At 33.2% G+C, this 12,172-nt stretch overlaps 1 protein-coding gene across 2 annotated transcripts in view; it reads right to left on the bottom strand.

Moving 5' to 3' along the window:
- The window catches only part of Tat (Tyrosine aminotransferase), a 74,321-nt gene that overhangs the window by 22,748 nt on the left and 39,401 nt on the right, over positions 1 to 12,172 (bottom strand). Inside the window, exon 4 of one of the 2 annotated variants that reach the window (XM_078194475.1) lies at positions 4,741 to 4,899. The exons of the other annotated variant lie outside the window; for it this stretch is intronic. Coding sequence (XP_078050601.1) covers positions 4,741 to 4,899 — 159 coding nt within the window. The remainder of the gene's footprint in view (positions 1 to 4,740; positions 4,900 to 12,172) is intronic. 2 annotated transcript variants of the gene reach the window in all.

Raw genomic sequence — 12,172 nt, 5'->3', positions numbered from 1 at the left:
TAACATCAATAATGATTGGTATTGCAGCATACAAATTATTTTCTGTTCTTTTTTACAGAAAGATTTAAATTACAATATCACATTCGTCACAAATTTGAAACAATATTCTGAAATCTTTACTTAAATTTAAATTTAAATTTAGGGACAAAATTTATAGTATTAAATCGCATAAAAATTCAATATTCATTATTTAATATATTTAATATTTTTATTCTATTAATTGTACGATACAAATCGCATGTTTATCATTATACAAAAGAAAAATGAAAAGTAACTCAGCCTTGCATCGGCAGCACACGAGCGTTAAGGAAAATAAGCGTTGTTATTTCTTTTTTCGTTTTCACAGCAGAAAGTGTTGTAGTTAATGTTAGCTTGCTCTTATATGTATATGTGGGGAACTACAATACTCGTATACATACGCAATCAGTGTCAACCTGTAGATTATAAACCGCTCTCGTGTAGGCAAGAAAAGCTACGACACTGTGGTTTTAATTACTGTCCCGAAGTAAAACAGTTCGCGGTGTGCCGAGGACAGGGACGGCATTAAAACTCCTGCTGGGGAGAAAAGGAAAGGACAAAACGAAAAGAGAACTCACTCTTACTTCGGTTTAACAATTTGCAGGATTTAAATCGAAACACTTCGTTCGCCGAAAGAGTTACAAACCTACAAGATAAATATTGGTGGAAATAGTTACGCGTCTGGCGAGGTACTAAAACTCACTTCCAATCTTTTTAAAGACTGAAAGATCAACTCTCTTAGGTAAATCCATCGTTTCTCTTGGACTTCTTTCCTCCTAATTTAGCCAACAACATCATTTACACCACGTTACATTGTCTCTTAGATCTTAAGTCATGAAGAATGTGTGGTGGTAAAATAATTTAAAATAGATGAAAAATTAATAAGAAAAACTAAATAAAAATTATTTTCTAATTATTTTTTAAGCAAATAACTTTTTCGGATCTTTTATGAAGCGATCAAGGTTCATAGTCATCGATTTCGAGGGTAAAAGCCATTCTTTTCCAACCTGTAATGACTAAAATATTTTTCAACAAATTATAACAAATAAGTACTGGGCATTTAGGTCCAGAGACCACTTTAGGTCTCAACGTCTTACGCCCTAAAATTATCATTTTTAAGACGTCTTATGCCAGACGTCCTTTTACTATATGTTATATTATTTCAAATCTCATTACTACTGACTTTTCAACATTTACAGAAGATTTTCTATGTGTCCTCTTTCCGTTCATATGTACAATTCTTCGATGGAAAATAAAGAGCTGCATCGATTGGTGCAACAAATACATAATTCTGTTTGAAAAAATGAAATTGACCTTCGTATTTTCTTTATAAATTCATCTAGAAAAGTCTTATTAACATCTAGATTATGTGCCCTCTGAAACGATTCAAGTATTAGTTTAAACATTTTTCAGTATCATTAACAGTTTTTAAGATATTTAACTTGATTAATTTAAATGGATCATTCAGTTTATGTGATATTATATGTAAAATATGTCAAAGATAGGTAGTATGTAAAATATATGCAATATGCAAAAGAAAAACTACATTTCTAAAATCTTGTATTGACAAAACAAATATCACATCATGTCATTCAAATATAAATACAGTTTCATTACAAAATTAAGGGATTATTAAATTATCACCGAAAAATTATCGACCTTTTGTTACCTGCGTTTTATGTAGCATGAAAAAATCTTAAAATATTCTACCTGTGCTTATTACAGAGGATAGACTCTCTTATTTCACGCCTTTGAACTTAGTTTCCTCAGAGACGCTGTCTTGTTATAAAACAAAGTGACAATCTTATAGTTGTTTTCTTTCGTTTGAAATACAAATTCGTTCAGAGTTTATCAAATTTTTTGAACTCGACAACTCCGATTTATAAATCTTTTGTCGCGGGTATTATTGCACTCTAAATGAAAAATCTGCTACAAGTATTCGCCAGAAATCACTATAAATGGAAGACATCGCTTTATAGGATAACGTCAAAATAAATATGGAAAAACAGTTTCTAAACTCCGTAAAGTCATTTAAATTTAACAAATTTTAAATGCAGAAAGCAACTTCAGTTTCTCACTCGGCTTTACAATAAAAAGAGGTCTTTGATGGTACCGAGGTCAAGGGTGTCAAAGTAAAGACTTCGCCCTTTAAAACGAGCAAAGCCAGAATATTTTTAAATCTTTTTAACTGGGGTCGTAGGAGTTTAAATATGAGCACTTTTGCGGTCATAATTGAGCGATCCTGTCATTTTTTAAAGTAGCGTACAAATAAAATTTCAATGTCTTGAAGAATCTATGGATTTCTTGTATTTACTATATATCAATTAATTACTGTAAATCAATTTTTAATACATAAGTAAAATATAGTAAAATGACTTCACTCAGCTTTAATTATATTTTAAGTTGTGCTTGTAATTTAGAAAATGAAGCAAATCATAAAACCAAAAAAGTGAATTTTTTGTTTGTTTTCACGTCATACGCATCTATATTTCAATATTATAAAAGAATTGTATAATATTATAACAAAACATCACGTTCATTTCAATGGTACTGTAAGGTATAAGTCAGAGAATTGAGGCTGCGAAAGCACACATTTCAAGTTTTCCAACATTTGAAATCCGCTACACCGGAGCCCGACATTCTCAAAATAAAAAATATTTAAATCCTGCGTTGAATGTTTGTAAAATGAATAATTTTTTTCGTAGAACAGTGTACAGAAATTTACGATTCACATGTTCATATTCCGAAAATGTAATTTATTAAAAACGAAACTTAAGGTAGCTAAACACTGAGGATGACCTGATGGTGTACCATTGAAACAGTTTTAGCACCACTAAAATATTTATTAAGCAATTTTTAACTTCCGAAAACTATAAAATGATCGTCGATAGATAATGTAGTAACTGATATGCAGTCAATGATCAGCTCAAAGTTTTCAGACCGAAAATAAAATTCTCATTAATTAGTATAAACAGCATACATATAATAAACAAAACTACAATACATTAAGCATAAGCGAATAAGTAAGTCCAATGGCTTATGGTATTTTTTAACAAAAATCGCTACTTTTGTTTATTTCAAGTCTATGACTAAGATTCAGTATTAATTTTGAATGTGGTTAAGTGATTGAAGTATTCAAAAGTATGTATTCATGCTTATTGTTAACGAAATTTTACAATGGTATATAAATGTCACATTGCAAGATTGTATAATTCATAAAATATTTTGTTCTATAATAGGAATATAATACGCTAGAATGGAACAGTCTAAAAATATCTTAAAACGAAATATACAGGATATTAAAAAAAGCATTCAATATTTATATGGTATACAGGGCACTTTATGTTGTATAAAAAAACCTTAATGAGCGCAGGTCAATAGCTTAATCGTGTCTGAGATATAAATGTCTTTGTTTGCCAGCGTCATGACATTTAGAGAAGATCTTCAATGTGTCCTCTTTCCATTTCTGTACACGCTTGGCATCTCTTTCTTGCAGAAAAGCGTGCTCTCGTGATAAATCTCTAATGAATTACTTGACAAACACGTTGGATTAGGTTACGAAAAGTCAATAGTAACCACCCTATCATGATGCTAACAAACAAAGTTTCTGTCCCAAAAACGGTTGTCCTTTTGAACTATTCAATAAAGCTTTTTTTGCTTAATACAGTGTGTTCTACATACAATATAAATATTGCATACATTTTTTAACACCCTGTATACAAGTTATACCAGTATCAAAATTACCACCCTAAATTTATTCGTAAAATTACGAAATACGCGGCAGTCGATAAATTTCTGCTTTTAACTATATTTAAGTAAATTATTCAATGTTACCAATATATTAAGAGTTTCAGAAATCTAGATTTAATGCAAGAGTAGTACAATTTTCCGTCACAATCGATCCAATATTGGTTTCCTACTATATTTTCACTGTTTAAGGGTTAAAATAGCGTAACTTGTACGAGAATCCTATTAAAAATAACCTCCGCAGTTTAGTCACAAAATGGTCCACTGCCATAATATATATACAATGTAAATCTACACCCGTCTCCAAGAGTATTAGGACATCTGTTAATTTACTATAAACTCATTCAGTATTTTCATTAGCAGTAAGTTTTATGGCATTGTATTGTTGAAAGAGTATATTATGTTACAATTTTTGTTACTTACGTAATTAGTTTATTTATTTATTGCATTGTATTCAATGACAAGATATGCTGAGTTCATTTCGTATAATATATTATGAAAATGGTTGGAACATGCACGGAATCAAGTAAGACCAGAAATGATAGGCAAACTAATAAAAAGAATGCCGAAATTAGTTCAAGAAGTAATTAAAAAATTTACTTTACTTTTATTAGAATGTAAAAACTATCTAGATATAAATGTACATGTTACAGTTTCGCGTAATTAATATTGAAATAAATTGAAGAAATTATAAGAATTTTCTATCGTTTTAATTTTTTGTGAGTTTCGTACTTTTGGAGCGATGTGTATGATATATGAGTAACGAGTAAGATATCACGTTCTGTTATAATTTCATAGACAAAAACGGTGCTTTTAAACTATTAAGAAACATTTGAATTAGCGAGTAGACTTAAATACGAAGGGAAATTGCTTAATTCGTGTATACTTCGCACGGAATGGTTATATCGAAACCCTATGAGAACTAGGCTTCGAAGCTCTGAGTGTAAATTTCTTGCACCATACGTTTATACTTACACGTAAATCGTATGACTTTACGGTGATCCCGAGACCTTCTGCCAGAGTTCGATAGATCGAAAATCCAGGTCGAGGTATCAAGATATTCTGGCCCTCTCGTGCTAAAGCTGTTATGCACAGATCCAACGCGCAAGAACATCCGCTGCAAAGGATCACGTCCTTCGAACATAAAGAAATAGAAATTGTAAAAGCATGTTCGCGATATTATCGAATAATGTAATTACAAATATAGCCGATTGTTGTTCTATGACATGGTACTTTGGGAACACGGTGTAGAAATTCCGGAGGTCTTCTTAAAACTATGGTACAATAAATTCTCTCCGATTGTCCCTTAGCTTGTGATAAAAATGGACAATATGTGAAGCGAAGATACGATTATTCGAGCCTCGCGGCTCGTTTCTATAGTCGCCGATTGTTACAAATATAAGAACAAGCTGCAAGGCTCGAATAATCGTATATTTTCTCTTCATAAAATTCTTGTTTACAATGTGTTCTTATAAGACGATTTTCGTCTGTCACAGCATATATTGTTAGCAGAAATGTTTCCATCGCGCTATGATTTATGTTAACATAAACTAACAATGATCTTGTATAAATTCAGGATCTTGAAACTGGAAATTTCATTTTGGTATGTCAAGGAAACAAGTATTTTTTATGAAATATGATATGACTTTTATTAAAATAATTTTTTGACACTATGCGATCCGGTGACGCCACGTTGATGTCCCGCAAAGACACTCGGACAAATGTCGGTGACATCACATTGTTGTGGTGTGAGAAGCTATCAAACATATCCTACATTTTTTCACATACATGCTCGAAATTTTACGGAAATGAAAGTACAGGATTGAGAACTACTACTGAGATTAGTAAAACTATGATCTCGAGAAAACTTTGACAAGAATCTGGCAACGGACGAAACGATTCGAACAATTCCTATCGGCGCCAAGCAAAAACAATATCAAAATGACCTCCATGACCACCTATCTTGCATGCTCATGTTTTTTCATGAAATTTTCTACCACATTTTATCATTTCAATTTTATTTCTTCGATAACGACTAGTTATCGTTGCCTTTAGGTGATTCAACTTTTAAATATCACTCTATATGATCAAATATTTGGCACACGTATTCGTAGCCCTTAACTGATATGTTGAGATCATGACCAGTGCAATCAAGGGAATTAACTATCTAAGGCGACTTATACGCAGGAAGTCCGGCATAACAGTGTGGAGCGTCTCCTGGGTGACCATTATAATTCTAGACTACGACGGTGACGCGACGCAGAATCTTTACCGGGTCGTAGTACAGAATTATGATGTTTACCCGGTAGACGCCCCATGCCGCTATACAGAACTGCCTGCGCACGCGTTGTCTTGCGTAGTGACTTTCCCTGAACGCACTGCTCTCCACCCGACCGGACCCGATCAATTGCAACCAGACCCGACCCGACCCGAGTCTCGGGACCCGAAATTTTCGATTCCGCACACAGTCAACTTGGCGATTAGCTGGCAGTATTTCTTCTTTACGAAGGAATGTACAAATACCTTCCAGTTCGCGGCTGATCGTCGAGGGAAATCGGATTTTCTCTATAAACTTGATCGAGAGCTCGATCAACCGGCGGTTTAACTAGATATCGCCGTAATGCATACACACAGAGTGTGCATTCTGTGCACACGCAAACAAGGAACAAGTGCACACAGCAGACGCTAGGCCTCTGTAAATGAAGGAGTTTCTACATATACCTAGGTTAGACGACCAACTAATTCCATACAGAGCATCTGCAAAATTGAAAACAGTTGTCGAGGAATTCAATTCTGTTAAGCGCTAAAAACAGCGTTTCGAAAGTGCACGCATATTTTTTCGACTTACGAAAAGCACTATATTCATGTGGTGTTGGTTTCCAAATGCGATATAAAAAATGCGCAATTGTATGACGGATGTGAAAGTCGATAATTAGACTGTATGATAGCGAAAGAATTGATGAATGTAAATATGTGGTGTACTAGCTAATTACGTGTAATCGTACAATGAGTGTGTTTACCTTTTGAGGTAAAGCGATGAAACTCATACGGTACCGGTAACGTAAAAAGAGAGAAAAAGAGAGAGTCGAAGACCAAACAGTGTACGATAAGAGAATTGCGAGGCTAATTAATCATTTCTAATACTATTGTTACATGTATATACCAGTAGATTCAATATAAATTTGTGTTTTGTCTCCTATTCCAATTATAATTTTGTAAGAAACGATTATATAGCGTGTCCTGAAATTATGTTACTTCCGGAAAATAAGGGGCTCCTGAGATCATTTGAAACTCATAACTTTTTTCTCAGCGTAAATGCAATCCGCATAAAAGACAGTGACCAATGAGAGGCGAGTACATTAGTATATTACAGCTTTATCTTTTAAAGGACTCTTGAAACTGTTTTTTTATTTTTAATTGTTATTATATATTGTGTAAAATTGAATTTTGATTAAATCAAAAACCTGTTTCACCACATTTACAGTATTGTCTTGTTGAAGCATATGAATAATAATCACTGTCTGCGATATTAATTGGAAATCTATTTAATGGTTCGCTTATTAATTCAATGTATTTTTGTCTGTCCATATGGTTTGATACAATATGTACTTCCGTTTTCCCACGATACTCAATTTCGACCAAGCCATGAAAATAATTTGTTTCAATTTTTTTTCTCCAATAAAAGTGTTCGCGAGCAAACTTTAACCGTGCTGCTTTATGTACTTCGGTTAAACAGGACCGTTGCTTTAATTTCTTGCGTTTGATGTTCTTGCTCCTTTGTTATAAAACACTATGCACTTTCCTTTTTGTGTGGACTCTAGATCCTTCCACGATTTGTCTTACTGTCCCTTTAAAATTTCATGCAACTCGTAAAATTGCACGTCTATCACGTTCTATTATAGCACGCGGCTTTTCTTTCTTTTAGTCTCTTTTGTTGCTTTTCGATTTCTTAATACATTGTATACGTATTAATCGATTGTATATGCCTCGACCTTTCCCGTCTGGTCTTCCATACTTCCAAAACTTTTTTCTCACTATCTTACCATATTCTTTCTTTAACCTACATTCTCTTTCACTATGTCTCACTCTTGTTCATTCCGTCTCTTTCTCTAATTACTTACTCTTCACTCCTTTACGCTCTTTCTTTTGGACACGCAGAACTAAGAGGAGCCTAAGCAATGACTATCAGGTCACTAAAAGCTGCCCAAACACTCTGTAAACATCTGTCTTATTCATTCAAACCCATCTCCAAGAGATACATTAAAATTTAATAGGTTCATATTTCTACAACAAATTCCTATTATTCTCGTCACAAGTTAACCTTCTGGGGGAGTGGGATTCACTCTTTTAAATCGAATTATCACTGACATAGAAAAACATGTGTCACTTATTTTTCCAAGTACTACCAACTTATGTGAAAATAGACAACATCGGTTGAACACACTTGCTCTTGTAAGTTGCGACTACCATAGGAAAAAATATGTTGAACTTAAAAGAGCGGGGGTAAGTACCGTACAGTGGAGTAAGACCACGACTGCTGGAAGGATTTTATATCCTTTAACGGGTTAATAAAAGTTGTACTTGTCGTAAAAATGTTAAGTATAAATTAATTATACGCTTAAGGCGTAAGCAGATCTTCTTAGTCGAATTATTAAAGCTATATATACATTACACGAACGTTATTCTATAATACGTTCAGAAATATGAACCGGCTGTTCTCTTACAAAAAGAAATGTTTTGAAAATGTTATATAGTTTTATCGGTAAACCAATTATTAAAACAAATCTCAATATTAATGAAAATCTAAATTGACGTCTAGTCACTGGACGTGTCCAATCGCTAGTCATTAACTAACCTTAGGATCACGATGAAGCTGGCGCGTTATGACGGTTTTACGGCATGGGAGGAGTACTAAATCCAATTCAAGATAGTCGCGAATATAAGCGGTTGGGACGGGGCGAGCGAGGACAGCTGCCGCCTCAGTCGCTTCGCTAGATGGTTCGGCTCGGAGAGTATTAACTTCTCTTCATGCTGATAAGTATTTCGTCTTCCGTGAAATAATTTCGGCATTTAAGATCGTTTTGGACACCAAAATTTTATCAAATTTGATCATGTCCTGTCCTATAAATAGAAATAACGGCCAGGAGTAGCATTATCTGCATTAATCACAGAAATAAGTGATCCCAAATTCGCGTTTTCGAAATATGCAACTGATGTACGGAAGCGTATATAAAAAAGACAGTGCACCTTCCATTCAAAATTTTATAAAACGAATTTTATATAGCACTTTGAAGGGGTAGTGTATCCGGTTACGATTAATGAATTTTTTTCATTAAAAGTGCACGAAATAAAAGAATACAATAATTTAATATATCTTATTCGATAGACATAAATCAATTATGCTCGAAAACAAACCAAAGGGACAGCAATTGATCATCCCACAGTAACAGGCTTTCCTACCCTATGGCAGATTTAACGACAATACAAATTTTCCAATTTCTTTGTGAACCTTTCAAATTGTGGCATTTTTGTTGGAAAAGCATACGTTTTGTTTTCCATCCACTATATCATGTAAATATTGTATATAAAGTGTATTTAGAAGATCGAAACTGTGAGCTTCAAATAAACTCCAAGTTTATTATCATTATATTATACAATTCTTTTGCACAGTATTATAATGATCCAAATACCATCGATTTTTAAAAAATCCAAAATTTATAGCGTGAATAATTTTTGGAACTACTAATTCTTAACCCTTAATTGATAATGATGTGATTTCACAAATATACCCTCGTACTTTTGGATCATAATAGAACCCAAAGCATAAAAAGATGGGTTAATCTCATTTTGAATAAACTACTTGCTATATTTGACTCTTAACTAGTGTATAAAATAATGCAAACATAAAAAATTAAACTTTTGCTACAAAATAAAATAATAATACAAAATTGGGTTTAGTCACGGTCCCATCATGCGAGTTAACCCTTTGCACTCGGCACGATTCTGAACGCTGGCTACTAGCTTCTCGACGCTATTTTGCGGCGGAAACGTCCATTTACAAACCCTCATATGATTTAGTATAATTTTCGAACCAAGCAACGTATTATAATAGTATTGGACTTATGTGAATCGGGCGACATCGAGGAATGTATATTCGCAGAAGAAACCAATATTTTATTGTTTATAATCTTGTACAGTGTGATAAATTTTGAAACACTCTCCAATATGCATTGCAGGCATATTAGTGCATGTTTGGCAATAATAATTTGTTTGACGCCTGTCACCAGGTGTGTTCCTGTTGGAACAAACTATACAATCCTGTTTTCTTTGTCCCACATCGGGAAGATGTAGTTTATTGTTTAATCTGGTGTCTACAAGAGATGCGGATGAACGTCTTCTCGATACATGAAAATCACCCCTTAACTGGTCAATGAGTGTCTTGACGAACTTGTGGTGCGTCAATGGCGTTTCATTTTATGTTTGTTGTCAGATCCGATATATTATATAAGAGTTAATTACACACATTTCCAACCCCCCAAAAAAATAACTTTCTCCACCATTTCAATGATTTACGGAGGAAACAATACGTCGAAGCGTATTGATCCGCACGTTCTCGTCGCGCACAAAACACGCTGACATTTCTTCTATATAACTTAGTAATTTTACTATATTTTAATTTGGCTTCTTGTGCCATTTCAAAAGGAAACTTCAGAGAAACATGCATGTCTCAAAATGTTGCGCTGAAATAACTCAATTCCCCGTAATCACTAATAAACTTAATGTCCCCTGAGGGGACATTCGAGTGATATGCTAGAATTACGATGTTCCCTGAGAGGGGACAGCCGAGTGCAAAGGGTTACAGATTAAGTATATTTATGTCGCATACTTGACCATATAATGCAATCTTTATAACAGAATATTTTTTTCATTGAATTTTGTCGAAATCAAATAAGCAATTATTCTTTTAGAATAATTCTTTAAAAAAATTCTTCTCTTAGACAACACTCACTGTAAGCGTGCAGTACTAACACAAATATATTATATACGTATGTAGATATGAAATGTTTGTTTCACTTTACCTAGAAATATAAGCATAAAAACATACAAAATAAGCAAACTAAACCAGTAGTATATTAACATATATTCGTCCCGATGACGAAAATACGTTATTTCGCGAACAATCAACGATAGCCAACTGACGGAAATTGATTTGAAAATAAATCAATTCGATATTGCGTATAGATGAATTTTTTTCAAAGTTTAAGCGCTTGGATGTTCGAATATTATATAATTCCAGGAAACAACAAATTCATATATAAAGATAAATTTATTTCACATCATTTTCCAAAATTTTACTCAAAAATATATGATTTTTAACAAGTTACGTTGTTTTTATATATACCATATCATCTTCACAGATAGTGTAAAAAAATGTCGGCATTTCGTGAATGGCGGTGTAAAAAATTATCGGACGAATATATGTTAAGGATTAATAAAGAAACAAACGAGTCAAAAGAAATGTGGAATGAAGGAGCTGGGTAATGGGACGGACTGAGTGAGACGAGAAATAGGAGAAGATAAGGAACTAAACAGCTACACCTAGCGGTACAACGAGAACTAACAAGAGAATCACGAGTGGCAAAGAAGAACAATTAGATATTGCTCACATGCTAGTTATTGTAATATTATTTATATATTAATTAAATATATGACAAATTGATTCTTAAATTACGCCAAAGATGCACTTTTGAATGCAACAAGATGTTAGTTGGAAGAAAAAGTTTAAATTGAGTAGCGAAAGTAATCGGCTCGATCCGTCGCCGAACAATCACGGAACACGCATAATAAACAAAAAATACAAAAGGAACTCCAATTGAACCAAGAAAAACTATATTATCGACCGTTATTTCTTAACAAAATCGTCATTTGCATATTACTGGAAATAATTAATTCTAAATAAATTAAGTTCTAATTTTTATGAAACAGAAATCATTTCAACTGAAGATGGTATAATTGTAACCATCAATGAGATATATGATTTTTTAAAAGTTACGTTGTTTTTATATAGACTACATCATTTCTACAGATAGTGTGAAAAAATGTCGGTATTTTGTGAATAGCAGTGCAAACAATTACCGGACGAATATGTGTTAACAATAATCAACAAAGCAGTGTAGGATATTGTAGAGTATGAGGTTGAAAAGATACAACTTTATGTGCAGGGTGTTCATTTTATCTTGAGTACATGTAATATTTCTGTTATGCCTGGTATTAGAAAAAATGTGTACGTAAAAATCTGCATGGTTTTATGGGACGAATCGAATACAAAAGTAGGACAATATGTTTGTTCGAAGTCATTTTAAGTCGAATTTTCAAGGTTATTTCGTTGACTGTTTTCGTTGACGTA

The sequence above is a fragment of the Augochlora pura genome, chromosome 11, assembly GCF_028453695.1.
Source record: "Augochlora pura isolate Apur16 chromosome 11, APUR_v2.2.1, whole genome shotgun sequence".
NCBI classification, from domain to species: Eukaryota; Metazoa; Arthropoda; class Insecta; order Hymenoptera; family Halictidae; genus Augochlora; species Augochlora pura.
The sequence above is the reverse complement of the archived record's forward strand: the minus strand, read 5'-3'. Positions and strand labels throughout refer to the sequence as shown.